The sequence below is a fragment of the Hypomesus nipponensis genome, chromosome 7, assembly GCF_054491055.1.
Source record: "Hypomesus nipponensis isolate SF chromosome 7, ASM5449105v1, whole genome shotgun sequence".
Classification (NCBI taxonomy): domain Eukaryota; kingdom Metazoa; phylum Chordata; class Actinopteri; order Osmeriformes; family Osmeridae; genus Hypomesus; species Hypomesus nipponensis.
The window spans coordinates 289,511-304,607 of NC_140367.1; the positions used below are offsets into that span (position 1 = coordinate 289,511).

A 15,097-nucleotide genomic window follows, 5' to 3' on the forward strand; every position below is an offset into this window, starting at 1 on the left:
CTCAGACTGTCCTCAGGTTGAAGAGAACTACAACATCAGACCATTCAAAATATTATGTAAATCATTTTATTTTGTATTGATGGTATTTCCAGTCTTGGAGAACCATGTCAGATTCAAGGTAAACGTTAAACATAATAATTGGGAGGTTCCCAGTTGTCGGCAGTTTGGGATTCTCCCTTCAGTGACCGGTCAGTATCGGAGGCAGTCATTGGTCGTGACGTTGAACAGCTCTGGTGGTATTGGTGGAAAGGTTCCTCTGGGTCATGGCTGTGGAAGACAAAATACGTGTTCCTAAGAAGCAGAGCTGGCAAGCAGAGGTGACCTACCAGAGGAGGTAACCCAGCACGCTTTGGATAAAAGCGTCTGCTAAATGCATAAATGTACCTGAGGTGACATACCTGAGAAGCAACAAAGTACAAATATGTTGTTACTGTACTTCAGAGAAATCTACTTATCAGTACTTTCCTTCACTATTTATTCTTATTACATTTTCAGACCAGAGATGTTACGTACATTTTTATATTTGGTGGCATGATCAATATTATTTATTGTCATTGCGTGTCATTTCCTGGCCATCACTCACAGCAAACATAAGCTAGTCTACAAAGCTACCATGGAGCAAGGCAGAAGCCAACAAGAAGAATATCTGCATCATTGATAAGTACTTGATAAATACTCTATTGTACTCTGCTATGCTATACTCAGCTCTGTTTTAGGCTTTTCTGCTCTCCTCTCCTTTCATTGTGTGTGTGTGAGAAGAAAAAAAAATAGAAAGGTAAAAAGAAAAAAGGGTGGCAAAAGGTCAAATAAATATATATCAAAAGAAGGTCAAAAATGCCAAGGTGACAGACCTGAGCAGAGCTGGTATGTGGAGGTGACCTACCTGAGAAGCAGAGCTGGTATGTGGAGGTGACCTACCTGAGAAGCAGAGCTGGTATGTGGAGGTGACCTACCTGAGAAGCAGAGCTGGTATGTGAAGGTCCTGGTGGTGAAGGTGAGGGTGCCTCCAGAATCTTGCTGGTAGCTGATCTCTATGTCCTGGCTGGACACACTGCAGCCACCACTCTGCACCACATACACATACTTTTTTCCATCAAGCTTTCATCCAAACCAGCACATAGTGCCTATAGAAGTACACCAGATCATTAAAGATCAGAAGTGTATTGTATTTCAATGTTCAGAGCCATGGAACGGGCTGTATTTACCAGACAGGGTGTAAAGTAACCACATCTCCGCAACCAGGCATGGTGCAATCAGTAACACACCTCTCATCATCCCACATCCCTCTGCCCCACCTGCCCCACCACAGGTAGGAGGTAGATTTCACCTTTTCATACTCGCGCCACGTTCCGTCCATGTCTCTGAAGTGCCATCGAGGACCGGCCCTGTGGAACAACAGCTCTCAGCCACCAGCCTGTCTTGTAACAGGTCCTTAAATACTGTCTTGTAACAGGTCCTTAAATACTGTCTTGTAACAGGTCCTTAAATACTGTCTTGTAACAGCTCCTTAAATACTGTCTTGTAACAGGTCCTTAAATACTGTCTTGTAACAGGTCCTTAAATACTGTCTTGTAACCGGTCCTTAAATACTGTCTTGTAACCGGTCCTTAAATACTGTCTTGTAACAGGTCCTTAAATACTGTCTTGTAACAGGTCCTTAAATACTGTCTTGTAACCGGTCCTTAAATACTGTCTTGTAACAGGTCCTTAAAGACCTGTGTTTAGTTTAGACCTTCCCATTCTAGCCTGTCCCACCAACACATACATTAACCATAGCTACAGTTTTACCAATGGACGTGTTGGTGTTATTATGGGATGTTGACTACCGGGTGGTTTGCAGGTGTCCCTGGGTCCTCCTCACCGATCTGCACGTCCCGGTGGAGACGTTGGTCTGGAACATTCCTACACCACACAGACCAGAGGAACACAAAATCTTCATTCAAAGGAAGAAACCTCTGTCTGGATTACCAACTTCTATTGCCCATGTGAGTACCACCAAACAGGACCCTGACATGCATAGATGTGTTGTACCTACAGGTGTCTGTGTGTGTCCTCTTCCATGTGTGCTGTGTGTACCTGTGAAGTCCAGAGTGTAGTGGAATCTCCCAGCTCTGAAGCGGAGCTGACCCTGGGTGTTGTGTTGGTAATGTGTTTCAATAGCAGCACTGTCATAGGAGCAAGTCTGCAAAGACACACTCACAAATTAAATCTATTTGTATAGCCCCTTTTACAAGCAATGTCACAGAGGGCTTGACATACGCCCATAGAACTGCATTTGAACCAACCTAAACCGTCAAGGAAGACCAGGAGAAACTCTCAGGAAACACACACCACACACATACCACATGGTGCTAACCCAACACACCACACACACATCACATGTCCTAACCCAACACACCACACACACATCACATGTCCTAACCCTACACACCACACACACACCACATGGTCCTAACCCAACACACCACACACACATCACATGGTCCTAACCCTACACACAACACACACACCACATGTCCTAACCCAACACACCACACACACATCACATGGTCCTAACCCTACACACCACACACACACCACATGGTCCTAACCCACATGGTCAAGAGCATCTCATCCCACCCTGTGCTCGTAGAATGACCCCACGGTCTGAACCAGGTGCAGCAGACTCACGTAAGCTTGGTATTCCATCCACACTCCCTCTTCACCCATGTACTCCCACACGACACCAGCAGGGGGAATCAGCAGGGCAGGGGCGGGACTGGGAAGAGAACCAGAGGCCATATTACTGAGGCAGGACAATCTGTTCTTTGCCAAGCTCCTTTATAACTGAGAATGGACATGGGAGGAAGGAGAGGAGGAGACAGGAGGAAAGTAGACAGGAAGGAGGAAGTAGACCGGAAGGAGGAAGTAGACCGGAAGGAGGAAGTAGACCGGAAGGAGGAAGTAGACCGGAAGGAGGAAGGAGACCGGAGGGAGGAAGTAGATAGGAAGGAGGAAGTAGATTGGAAGGAGGAAGTACCTAGGAATGATTTGCTGGACATGATTTTAGTTTCCTCCAGGATCACAATGACTCTTACTGAGAGACTTGTTAGTTAGCTGTAACTGATTTAAAATTCTTGTTCTCACTGTGAAATATTTGTACTGTTGCTTGCTTTTCTACAGGTACACTCTTGCACTTTTTGAGCTTCATGTTGTTTAATTGTAACTTGTTTAACTACATGCTCTTATGGTTCTTCCCTTTCGCACTTATTTTTCCACAATGTATGCTTCATGTTTGGCTACCCGCAATGTTTGGGGAAATCTTGGTGTTATGATCAGTGACCTATGCACTTCTGTAAAGCTCTCTCTTGGAAGTCGCTTTGGATGAAAGCGTCTGCTAAATGAATAAATGTAAATGTAAGTAGACAGGAAGGAGGAAGTAGATAGGAGTACCTGATGTTCACTGAGATAAGGGGGTTGAACTTGGGCCGCCGTCGTACCTTCCTCTGCACATGGGTAGTCTGGTTGGTCTGGTTCATTGCTGGGGAGGGGGAGGAGGAGGATGTTGTGTGTCTCTTGTGTCTTGTGGGCAAGGCACTTCACCCTACTTGCCTTGGGGGGAATGTCCCTGTATTTACTGTAAGTCACTCTGGATAAGAGCGTCTGCTAAATGACTAAATGTAAATGTAACCCTGACCCCAACCCTCACCTGACCATGACCTCCACCTGATCCCAACCCTCACCTGACCATGACCTCTACCTGACCCCAACCCTCACCTGACCATGACCTCCATCTGACCCCAACCCTCACCTGACCATGACCTCCATCTGACCCCAACCCTGACCTGATCCCAACCCTCACCTGACCATGACCTCCATCTGACCCCAACCCTCACCTGACCATGACCTCCATCTGACCCCAACCCTGACCTGATCCCAACCCTCACCTGACCATGGTCTCCATCTGACCCCAACCCTCACCTGAGAAGTCGAGGCAGTAGGACTGGTGCCTCACTTTGAACTGGAAGCTTCCCAGAGGATTCTGGATGAACTGCTGCTCCAAATCCCTACTGCTGACTGAGGCTCCCTGGAGGGGGAAGTAGGGAGACGGAGGGGAGGAGGAAAGGAGGAGTGGGAGAGGGAGGGGAGGAGGAGGGGAGGAGGAGTGGGAGAGGAGGGGAGGAGTGGGAGAGGGAGGGGAGGAGAGGGAGGGGAGGAGAGGGAGGGGAGGAGTGGGAGGGGAGGAGTGGGAGAGGGAGGAGTGGGAGAGGGAGGGGAGGAGTGGGAGAGGGAGGGGAGGAGTGATCAGAATTAAGGCCAAATGAAGACCTTGTGTGGGTTGGTATATGTAGATTTGTAGAAATGTATTGTAGAACGTTCTTACAAAATGACTCACCTTTGACCCATATTCACACCACAACCTGTCATCTCTGAAGTACCAGCCCACGTCCTCTGATTGGCCGGCAGGTAGAATGCTGAGTCTCCTGACCTGTAGGGCCGTGCTCCGGGTCGTCATCCTGTCGAAGTCGATGTACACCGGTCTGAACCACACACACACACACACACACACACACAGCTTCAGTACAGGAGAGGTGAGGACAGGAGAGGAGGACAGGAGAGGAGGACAGGAGAGGTGAGGACAGGAGAGGTGAGGACAGGAGAGGTGAGGACAGGAGAGGTGAGGACAGGAGAGGTGAGGACAGGAGAGGTGAGGACAGGAGAGGTGAGGACAGGAGAGGTGAGGACAGGAGAGGTGAGGACAGGAGAGGTGAGGACAGGAGAGGTGAGGACAGGAGAGGTGAGGACAGGAGAGGTGAGGACAGGAGAGGTGAGGACAGGAGAGGAGGACAGGAGAGGAGGAGAGGTGAGGAGGAGAGGTGAGGAGGACAGGAGAGGTGAGGACAGGAGAGGTGAGGAGGACAGGAGAGGTGAGGAGGACAGGAGAGGAGGAGAGGTGAGGAGGACAGGAGAGGTGAGGACAGGAGAGGTGAGGACAGGAGAGGTGAGGAGGACAGGAGAGGTGAGGACGGGAGAGGTGAGGAGGACAGGAGAGGTGAGGACAGGAGAGGTGAGGAGGACGGGAGAGGTGAGGAGGACGGGAGAGGTGAGGAGGACAGGAGAGGTGAGGAGGACAGGAGAGGTGGACAGGAGAGGAGGACAGGAGAGGTGAGGACAGGAGAGGTGAGGACAGGAGAGGTGAGGAGAGGACAGGAGAGGTGAGGACAGGAGAGGACAGGAGAGGTGAGGACAGGAGAGGTGAGGACAGGAGAGGAGGACAGGAGAGGTGAGGACAGGAGAGGAGGACAGGAGAGGTGAGGACAGGAGAGGAGGACAGGAGAGGTTAGGACAGGAGAGGAGGACAGGAGAGGTGGACAGGAGAGGAGGACAGGAGAGGAGGACAGGAGAGGTGAGGACAGGAGAGGTGAGGACAGGAGAGGAGGACAGGAGAGGAGGACAGGAGAGGAGGACAGGAGAGGTGAGGACAGGAGAGGAGGACAGGAGAGGAGGACAGGAGAGGAGGACAGGAGAGGAGGACAGGAGAGGAGGACAGGAGAGGAGGACAGGAGAGGAGGACAGGAGAGGAGGACAGGAGAGGTGAGGAGGACAGGAGGTGAGGACAGGAGAGGAAAACAGGAGAGGTGAGGACAGGAGGACAGGTAGACGTGCACCAACCTGCTGGAGGTATTTAGGGTGTTGAGGGTGATCCCGGCAGCTCCAGGCTGGCAGTAGTGCGTCTCAATCACATGCTGGTTGGCGATAGGAAGCCAGCTCTGGTCTTCAAACAGCTGCCACTCAAAATGGCTCCCATTGACTAGCAGATTAACAGTGAAAGGTTGGATCCAGTGGATGGTATTTTTGTAAACAGAGCAAACCAGTAATTTGGCACTTCATAAAAGGATAAGGGTTGATGTGATAGTGTCTCTCTAACAGAATGTGATCTCACCTGGGGCAGTGTGGATGTAACTAGGAGTGGCCAGGGGGAAATGCACCACTTCCTCTTCGTCATACTGCCATTTAAAAACTCAATATTATCTATTGCACTGCCTAGTAATTTACTTGGTGGCATGCAACTTTAAAAAGTATTCTAAAAGTTAATATAAATGTATGTATTTAGCTCAAGTTAGTTTCAGTGTTTTGTAAAGTAAAAATTAAAACGTCCGGAGAAAGCTGACAGACAGAAGATAATGAAAAGAGTCTGCGGACCAGAAAGCAGACTTACCACGTGTGTATGCTTGACACTGTGTAATAACGTATTCACTGTAATGCAATAATCATTAATTTCATATAAAATCACTACGATAGTACTTGGAGCAATAAAACTACTCGTCAGTATTTATAATAAGGCCAAAAATGAACACGAATTTCTAACTCATCGCTAATTCTTCCATTCAAACTGAATGTGATCACGTTGAAAAATTAAAACATACTTACTTTCTTGAAATCAAACAGGAGAGTCAAAGTTTTTCGCCGTAAAAGGAACGTATCACAATTTTCATAGACCACTTTCATTTTCCATTCTGCTCATGTGTTTACGGAATCTACCACGGATTCCTCTGGGGTTTTTTGTTTAACCCTTGAAACACAAGCCCAAAACAGATCTGCTTTAGGCTAGGTTAACTAGCAAGCTAACCAGTCTTTCTCTTTCTTTGTTTTATTGTTAGGGTAGGTGTTAATAGCCTAACGCTTGCAAACAACCAGGACCAACCAGGAACCAACACATTTGTGTAGTCAAATATTTATTATTAACAATAAAAAATGATTTCAAACAGTGACTGTAAAAAATATTTATCTGCCAATTAGCAGGCTCATGACACGTTAAAAGCAGGAGTTATTTTGGCTTTGGAGATCCCATCACGAATGATAACAGATGGCAGTTTCAAGTAGTACACGATTAAGGCCAGTTCAATAACATTTAGGCTAGTAGCACTTATAATGTTAAATAAAAACTGTAAACATTTGTGCTCATTTGACTGTCATTTTCGACACCTGATTGTTTTTTCCACATATACATCTTGTGTTACAAACACATTTCCTCTTAAGTCAAACCTCTATATTCCCCTGACACCAGGGGATAAAAAGTTTTTAAAAGTTTTTTAAGTTTACATTTTACACAATATAGGGCAATATGTTGTGTAAAATGAATGTCCTCAATTGGACTTGTTGGCAGTATGGTTACATAGATGTAAAAACTTGATGCCCACAAACAGAATCTAAATGCAATTGCAGCAATATTAAATTATTGACAGACTGTGACTTCATTTGTTAGTCGGCTGGGGACAGGAGTCAGGTCTAGAATCTCCTGACAGCTCTCCTATGCTTGGTGGTGAGATTCATCTGCTTCATGGCTGGAGAGACAGAGATATTAGTGACCCTAAAGTGTATATCCTACACTCATGGATTTTGTGTACCAAAAATCTAGAGCTAACTAATAATAATAATACAGTACACCTAGCTAACTACCACAGTACGAGTAGCTAGCTACCTGGATACGAATAGCTAACTAGTGAACAGACCTGAGAAGTCCAGCTTGAAGGGTTGCCCATTAGCAGTAAAGCTCATGGAGCCTGTGGAGTTGATCTGGTACTGGGCCTCAATATCAGCACTGGACACAGAACTCCCGTTCTGAGGGTCAAAACAAAGGTGAGACTACCACCTCCAGCCCCCTGACCCTGACATCATGACTACCACCTCCAGACCTGACATCATGACTACCACCTCCAGCCCCCTGACCCTGACATCATGACTACCACCTCCAGCCCCCTCACCCTGACATCATGACTACCACCTCCAGCCCCCTGACCCTGACATCATGACTACCACCTCCAGCCCCCTGACCCTGACATTATGACTACCACCTCCAGCCCCCTGACCCTGACATCATGACTACCACCTCCAGCCCCCTGACCCTGACATCATGACTACCACCTCCAGCCCCCTGACCCTGACATCATGACTACCACCTCCAGCCCCCTGACCCTGACATCATGACTACCACCTCCAGCCCCCTGACCCTGACATCATGACTACCACCTCCAGCCCCCTGACCCTGACATCATGACTTCCACCTCCAGCCCCCTGACCCTGACATCATGACTACCACCTCCAGCCCCCTGACCCTGACATCATGACTACCACCTCCAGCCCCCTGACCCTGACATCATGACTACCACCTCCAGCCCCCTGACCCTGACATCATGACTACCACCTCCAGCCCCCTGACCCTGACATCATGACTACCACCTCCAGCCCCCTGACCCTGACATCATGACTACCACCTCCAGCCCCCTGACCCTGACATCATGACTACCACCTCCAGCCCCCTGACCCTGACATCATGACTTCCACCTCCAGCCCCCTGACCCTGACATCATGACTACCACCTCCAGCCCCCTGACCCTGACATCATGACTACCACCTCCAGCCCCCTGACCCTGACATCATGACTACCACCTCCAGCCCCCTGACCCTGACATCATGACTACCACCTCCAGCCCCCTGACCCTGACATCATGACTTCCACCTCCAGCCCCCTGACCCTGACATCATGACTATCACCTCCAGCCCCCTGACCCTGACATCATGACTACCACCTCCAGCCCCCTGACCCTGACATCATGACTACCACCTCCAGCCCCCTGACCCTGACATCATGACTACCACCTCCAGCCCCCTGACCCTGACATCATGACTACCACCTCCAGCCCCCTGACCTTGACATAAGGACCACCACCTCCAGCCCCCTGACCCTGACATAAGGACCACCACCTCCTGCCCCCTGACCCTGACATAAAGACTACCACCTCCTGCCTAGGGTTAGGGTTAGAGTTATCCCTGACATCATGACTTCCACCTCCAGCCTAGGGTTAGAGTTAGAGTTATACCTGAAATCATGACTTCCACCTCCAGCCTAGGGTTAGAGTTAGAGTTATACCTGAAATCATGACTTCCACCTCCAGCCTAGGGTTAGAGTTATTCCCGACATCATGTTTGATTTATTTATCTGGAGATTCAGGAGCGTCTGCAGGAGCTACACACCTCTTTTTTGAACTTGTGCCATTTTCCACTCTTCCCTTCAAACTTCCACTCAGGTGATTGGCTGGCTGCAGGAGTAATGCCCACAGTCTGGAAGGCCTCCGCCCCTATTGGAGATCTGTCCAATCAAGAGAAGCCATGCTATCACAACATTCAGCCTGCTAAAGATGGTTGCCTCTGGATCGCATGCTTCTCTGTTGTACTTTCATAAGGAACTGCAGCTGCCTTCACAGAGTAGGTACTCTAAAATGCAGTATGATTACAACTGGGTCACGCTACTTGAACCACATATTATAGACAGGTTCGTATCGGTCCGCTATTGCATTGTTGTGTCTGCAGTTGACTCTTCCTCTGCTACACAATGGGTTGCAGGTCAGACCAGACAGAACAGCATGCTGACTCACGGACTGCTGCATGCTGACTCACAGACCGCTGCATGCTGACTCACAGACCGCTGCATGCTGACTCACAGACAGCTGCATGCTGACTCACAGACCGCTGGCATGTTGTATTAGACATACTAGATATTGGGACATTCAAAATGTTTTTCTTGGATAGTCAATACAATAGTATGGTAGGGTATTGAGACACAGCCAATGTGGCCAAAGAGCTTTGCTTCGAAGAGAAACACAATGAAACAGTGTTTTAGTTTTTCTACTCAAGCGCTCGTAGAGTAAAAACAAGCTCCACTTACTCTTGAGGCTGTTTCGGTTGGTACTCCGGGCGACGCCTCACCATCCTGCTGCTTCTACCCACCTGCTGCTTCTCTGAACAAACACACAAAAAGAACTGTGTTTAAAAACACACCACTGAAACACACACAAAGAACCGTGTTTAAGAACACACCACTGAAACACACAACCATGTTGGCAAGAGACTGGTGTAGATTCTGTGATCATTTGTACCTTTGAACTTGATCTCAAGCTGATCTGACTTGATGTGGAATGTGAGGGAGCCCTTTGGGTTCTGCTGGTACTGCTGCTCAATTTCAGAGCTCTTCAGAGGGCCTGGCTTTCCTGTGGAATCCTCAAGGTTTAAAAAACAACTACCGTTATTGACCTGCAAAAAATATATTGATTTAAAATTTAGTTTCAGTAACATAGGGACCGTTCAGGAACGATTTCTGTGAATAAACGACAGAACTAGCCTGCCAGAAAGATCAAAATATCAATAATTTCAGATGTTTTTTAATTTCATATTTGCTCAGTGCTTGTCTTTTGCAAGCTGTGCATCTCAGGCTGTGTGCCACCTGTGTTGTCTACCTTCCTGTCATAGGAGACCCAGCCATGGCCGCTGCTGTAGAACCAGACCCAGGTCGTCTTCCTCCCGTCCAGACGCCTCACTCGGATGTCCTTCTTAAGCACCCTCATCCGCTTGAAGTCAATGTTCACCCTCCTGAGACCAGAAGGAGAGGAGGAGGGAGGAAGAGAAAGACGGAGAGAGGAGAAGAAGGACGGAGAGAGGAGGAGGGAGACGGCAGCTCAGGGATAAGTCCTCCAGAACCAGGTGCTGACACAGAAGTGCAGGCCAATGAGATATTAAGAATAGAAATAAAAAGACAAATTGCGCTGTCAGGTGCTCCTCAAGGGAACTTCCAGCACCTACCCATAGGGGGTGTTAAAGATCGATATGCCGGAGGTGTTGGGCAGGCTGTACTGTGCTTCTATGATGTGGTCGTTGGCCACGTCCACCCAGCCCTGCCCAGCGTTCAGCTGCCACTGGTACGCTCGCTCATCACTCAGCCTCCCCTCTGACGGCAGCAAACAAAACAGATGACAGGTTAGGAGGAGGATGAGGAGAGGAGGGGTGGAGAAAGAGGGGAAGAAGAGGAGAACTGGTGAGGTAGGAGAGGAAGAGGGGAGGAGGACAAGAGGAGATGAGGAGGAGGGGAGAAAGAAGAGAGGAGGAGGAAGAGAGGAGATGAGGAGGAGAGGAGAAAGAAGAGCGGAGGAGAAAGAGGAGTAAAGAAGACACAGCACCCCCCTTCACCTCTTGACTGAGATCCCTGACCCCGTGCACTCCTGTCTCCACGGTGATCTCCAGAGGGGTGTGTGGGTGCCCCTGGGTGAGCGAGGGGGCAGCGGGTCCCCTTCCGGCACGTTCCCCCCACGGCGTACTTACACAGGTGGAGGAAGAGACACTCAGTCCCTCTCCTGCACCTGCCATGGCTGTTGTAGTCCCTGCAAGGCTCCGTCTGCACACACACAGCAGGGCTGAGACAGCACACACACTAGGAACAACTTGTTATTATACTAGTAATTGACTAGTAATTAAAGTAACCATAATGATAGGAAATCTCTTTTTATATATAAATAAACTAGGTTAGGGGTAGCCAAGTTCAGAAAAGCGTAACATGCAGATTGAGAGTCCACAGTATAGTTAGCGGATCATTTCACTTAATTTGGATCTTGGAATCTCGTCCAGCAAAATTAGAAAATGACCAAATCTAGTTGCTACTCCTGAGTCTTAGGAAAGATTTGTTTACAATGAATGAATCGCTGATGAGTGCCCCATCACTGGTGTATCTCCACCTGCAGCCCCAGGGGGCGTCTCCCAGCCGAGGCCCAGAGAACTGACCTGCTGGTGGGCAGGGACCAGGAACCTGTCTGCCTCCACCTCTGGGTGGCTCCCGGAGGAGGCCTCATAATCACTGCTGCTGGAGTACTCCTCCTTGATGCTGGAAGCTGCTCGGGAAGAGATCAAGGTCAGCACATTAAGAGATCACAAGGTCAATCAATTAATCATGTATATTATACCATCCAGTTGTACAAATGCAAATTAAAGTTTAAAAAATATGTATTTGTTGTTGTTGTTGTGTTGAATCGTCCCGACAGTACAGTTGGAGATTAATTTAGATCAGGTAAAATAAAACAAGTACTTAAAATAAAAGTTAATAAATTATAAATAGAAAGGTGGAGCGGGATCAGTGAAGAATCCTTCTATTCTTCCAAGGTCCATCTCCTTCCTTGGGAAATACATGGATCCTCACACCTGGCTTCCTGGCAGTATAGCCCACACTGCTCACTTGAACGTGTGATTTTTTTTTTTTTTTGTCATTTCCATGACTTTGTCATATTTATCATATGTATATTCGGAAATAAAACAAACCGTGATTCACACCAAAAAATTGTAACAAAAATGACATTGACGCTAAACGAAAGTGAAACGTAAATAAAAAAAATCGAATTATGTTTGAAAATACAAATAATCGTTCTCTCAGGACAATCACTATGTAAACTATCACTGAATAAGAAGTTGTAATAAATCTTGGTAGCTTGGAAGCAAGTCGACGCTCATTGCTTACCGTCCAACCCGCTTGACGCCATGGTTAGAAATGAGGATTAGCTATATAGGTTTCATTTTCTTGTAATCACTTCGTCTGCAACGTTCAGATTGGTGAATAACCCTGTCAGCTAGACATTCCCGTCCACTAGGGGTGGTAGAAAAACTGTCGTATAGAGACGCAACAGAAGAAGAAACGAGGCACCCTCTGAAGGGCTGAAAACTAGCTCCCTCCGAAGTGTGTACTTGGTCGGAGGAGCTTGACTTGGTCTGAAATGGAGAACATTTTGGATCACATGTATACCTCCACGCCATATGACAGCCAAAACTCAGTAGAATTCACCTACAAAAGTAAGTACTTCACCCATCAGAAGGGACTGTGTTCCTGGGGTTTAGTAAGGGTGCGTTTCTGCAGCTGGAGTTCCTGGAGAAACAAGATCGCGTGTTTATGTTCAGGGAACACGCGCACGCTCCGCAGCAGAGTGAACCAGGCATTAACCAGGATCAAAACTATTTAATTACACAATGACATTTTGATATTCCAATACATCTACAAATTAAAAAAAATATTTCAACAGGCATCAAACCCAACTACACTAGCCCCTCTCGTCCTAGCACTATACCTTACTTCCTAAACGCTGAAATGTAATTATTGTATTTTAGCCATTCCATTCCATTACTACAAAGCTGTTGTACAACCTTCCTGTAATGTTTGTGTTCAGTGAGTGGAAAGGAAACTGAGGATTTGGTGAAGCTGCGTGTGTCCAATCAGCATCTGTTCTCAGGGAAGAGGAATGCTGCCAAGTATGCATGGAGGTACAGCACTCCGTCTACATTACAGATGTACTTATTGATATGATAATGTGAAGATGAAGTCCGATCCCATTGCTGTGCGATCGCAGGTCCATTCTGAAGCACATGGGACTGCAGGGGACCGTGACACACTGCCAGGCCAGCAAGAAATGGGACAACCTCAAAAAGAAGTACAAGGTCAATATTTACCAGCTGATGACTGGCAGATTTAGCTCAGTGGGAGGTGGTTGACACTAGACCAAGAGATTTTATTCTCCTTTGGGTAACAGCATCTGCTAAATGAACACATTCTTCTTCTTAAAGATTTTAAATTTAGACTTCCTAATCTCACCGCTCTTTGAAGAGAGGATGTAACTTCACTGTCACAACCTTCTGACCGTGTCACATCCTGTAAGGGCCCAGGAAGAAGTAGAGGATTGACATCATCTTCTCCTTTTGAATTCTTCCTCTTCTTCTTCTGTGGTGCCAGGAGCTAAAGCACCCTCCGGAGGGGGTGAAGGTGTCCCCGGACCAGTGGCCGTTCTTCAGCCTGATGAGTGAAGCTCTGGGGGGGCGTCTGTCAGGCAGCGCCCCCCTGCTGCTCCCCCAGAACTCAGCTAACACAGAGGATGACTTCCTGTCCAGCAGGAAGAGGAAGCGGACCCCCCTGCCACGCCCCACGCAGTGCCGGGGCCCCACGGCGGTGGAGGTTCTGCTCAACGAGGAGGAGGGGAGGAGCAGGGAGATGGAGCTGGATATGGAGGAGGAGGTGGAGAAGGAGCGAGCGACACTGGAGAGAGGCAGAGCGACACTGGAGAGAGGCAGAGCTCTGCTGGAGAGAGAGATGCAGGCACTGCAGAGAGAGAAAGCAGGGATGGAGAGAGAGATGGCTGCCTTGGAGAGAGAGAGGGCCGTGATGGAGAGAGAGAGGGCTGTGATGGAGAGAGAGAGGGCTGTGATGGAGGGAGAAAGAAGGATGATGGAGAAGGACAGGGCCGTGTTGATCCGGGACAAACGTGTCCTGGACAGAGACCGCAAGGCTGTGGAGAGACGTGGGGCTGTGTGGGATGGAGAGACGACAGCGGAGGGAAGAGGGGAGCAAGAGAGAGACTCAGTGCTGCAGGGGAGGAGGGAACGCTTCCTCAACCTGTTTGAGAAGCTGATCGAAGCTCTCTGAGGTGGGATGGTCATTCTTTTTACGTTAATTTATTGATTCTTTATTGAAACTTGAGTATACACTACTGTATACATATTATATGTATACATATATATAAATAGAATATGCAATGCTTTTATGAAAAAGTACCTGTGAAGCAGTACTAGAGCATCTCCATGAATGTTTACGTTTCTGTTTGTTGGTCATGTTTAAAGATTGTAGTGTTAAGAGTTTAAAAGACAACGGTGAGCCACTCCCAGGTCGGAGAGGTCATCAATACATCTTTATTCAGTTGTGGTATTTCCATACAAAGCACACAATAGCAAGCTATTATGGTTGTTACCCCCCTCCCCCCACACCCGGACCCCCACCACTCATACAATACGCTTAGATTATTTATGAATAAGCTATTGTGCATGGTCAAACATCACTTTGAAATGTATCATACCAAATATTGCAGTTCATGTAAAAAAAACGAAGAAAAAAAAAAAACGTTTTCTGAATATATATATTTTTATATTACAGTACAGATTTTACAACAAATGCATGTGTTTAAATGCTTCTTTTATTGCATTAGAACCTCAGTTTACCTTCACTCAGCTCCAGCTTCCATTAGTATAAATGAACATTTCCAAATGTGTTAGATTTGTCATTAATATTAATATTATTTTTTTCTTTACAAAACAAACATATTTAAACAATATTACTGGTGGTCTTTGCCAGACGAGCCCATTCAAACCAACAGGTGATCCAACAGGTGATCACTTGTTTGCTGGCGATCACTTGTTTGCTGGCGATCAATAAAATGTATTCATGAGAGTAGAATGTTCTGTATTTCATCAAGTTGCGAACAGT

At 47.5% G+C, this 15,097-nt stretch overlaps 3 protein-coding genes and 1 long non-coding RNA gene across 7 annotated transcripts; 2 read left to right on the top strand and 2 right to left on the bottom strand.

Moving 5' to 3' along the window:
* Positions 1 to 43: 43 nt before the first annotated feature.
* On the bottom strand, positions 44 to 6,536 carry LOC146276227 (uncharacterized). 3 transcript variants are annotated; one of them, XM_084701441.1, is made up of 13 exons: positions 6,412 to 6,536; positions 6,200 to 6,237; positions 5,924 to 5,987; positions 5,653 to 5,791; positions 4,376 to 4,520; positions 3,961 to 4,066; positions 3,433 to 3,520; positions 2,671 to 2,758; positions 2,077 to 2,182; positions 1,827 to 1,902; positions 1,328 to 1,385; positions 954 to 1,065; positions 44 to 267 (listed from the first exon to the last, which is right to left on the bottom strand). In XM_084701441.1, coding segments are annotated over exons 1-13 (1,083 nt in total). In that variant the 5' UTR covers positions 6,413 to 6,536; the 3' UTR covers positions 44 to 205. The 3 variants fall into 3 exon arrangements, 2 of the variants coding, with proteins under 2 accessions (XP_084557567.1, XP_084557566.1); XM_084701440.1 differs by lacking the exon at positions 6,200 to 6,237 and having other exon boundaries at positions 6,412 to 6,514; XR_014762441.1 differs by lacking the exons at positions 1,328 to 1,385; positions 6,200 to 6,237 and having other exon boundaries at positions 6,412 to 6,523.
* A 163-nt stretch (positions 6,537 to 6,699) lies between these two features.
* On the bottom strand, positions 6,700 to 12,698 carry LOC146276228 (uncharacterized). Of its 2 annotated transcripts, none has more exons than XM_084701442.1 (10): positions 12,638 to 12,698; positions 11,590 to 11,696; positions 11,002 to 11,206; positions 10,618 to 10,762; positions 10,275 to 10,407; positions 9,918 to 10,038; positions 9,707 to 9,779; positions 9,016 to 9,130; positions 7,494 to 7,602; positions 6,700 to 7,325 (listed from the first exon to the last, which is right to left on the bottom strand). In XM_084701442.1, the coding sequence occupies exons 1-10, from the start codon at positions 12,660 to 12,662 to the stop codon at positions 7,270 to 7,272; spliced, it is 1,089 nt and encodes a 362-aa protein (XP_084557568.1). In that variant the 5' UTR covers positions 12,663 to 12,698; the 3' UTR covers positions 6,700 to 7,269. The 2 variants fall into 2 exon arrangements, with proteins under 2 accessions (XP_084557568.1, XP_084557569.1); XM_084701443.1 differs by lacking the exon at positions 12,638 to 12,698 and adding an exon at positions 12,317 to 12,466.
* Positions 8,785 to 11,784, top strand: LOC146276229 (uncharacterized). The gene is made up of 3 exons (XR_014762442.1): positions 8,785 to 9,246; positions 10,288 to 10,518; positions 11,550 to 11,784. It is a non-coding gene; the product is annotated as an uncharacterized LOC146276229 (long non-coding RNA).
* LOC146276230 (uncharacterized) lies at positions 12,480 to 15,061 on the top strand. Its single transcript, XM_084701444.1, has 4 exons — positions 12,480 to 12,645; positions 13,017 to 13,110; positions 13,197 to 13,284; positions 13,577 to 15,061. Exons 1-4 carry the CDS (start codon positions 12,570 to 12,572, stop codon positions 14,261 to 14,263), a joined length of 945 nt encoding a protein of 314 aa, XP_084557570.1. The 5' UTR covers positions 12,480 to 12,569; the 3' UTR covers positions 14,264 to 15,061.
* The last annotated feature ends 36 nt before the right edge of the window (positions 15,062 to 15,097 follow it).

Excerpts from the sequence above, each read along its gene's own strand:
- LOC146276227 (XM_084701440.1), bottom strand. The coding sequence starts at position 6,489 with ATGAAAGTGGTCTATGAAAATTGTGATACGTTCCTTTTACGGCGAAAA. Across the intron at positions 5,792-5,923 it reads TTACATCCACACTGCCCCAG|TCAATGGGAGCCATTTTGAG; the intron begins GTGAGATCACAT and ends TTAATCTGCTAG. Across the intron at positions 2,183-2,670 it reads GGATGGAATACCAAGCTTAC|ACTTGCTCCTATGACAGTGC; the intron begins GTGAGTCTGCTG and ends GTGTCTTTGCAG.
- LOC146276230 (XM_084701444.1), top strand. The coding sequence starts at position 12,570 with ATGGAGAACATTTTGGATCACATGTATACCTCCACGCCATATGACAGC. Across the intron at positions 12,646-13,016 it reads AGTAGAATTCACCTACAAAA|TGAGTGGAAAGGAAACTGAG; the intron begins GTAAGTACTTCA and ends GTTTGTGTTCAG. Across the intron at positions 13,285-13,576 it reads ACCTCAAAAAGAAGTACAAG|GAGCTAAAGCACCCTCCGGA; the intron begins GTCAATATTTAC and ends CTGTGGTGCCAG.
- LOC146276228 (XM_084701442.1), bottom strand. The coding sequence starts at position 12,662 with ATGGGTGAAGTACTTACTTTTGTAG. Across the intron at positions 10,763-11,001 it reads TCAGGGATCTCAGTCAAGAG|AGGGGAGGCTGAGTGATGAG; the intron begins GTGAAGGGGGGT and ends TGCTGCCGTCAG. Across the intron at positions 9,131-9,706 it reads CAACCGAAACAGCCTCAAGA|ATCTCCAATAGGGGCGGAGG; the intron begins GTAAGTGGAGCT and ends TTGATTGGACAG.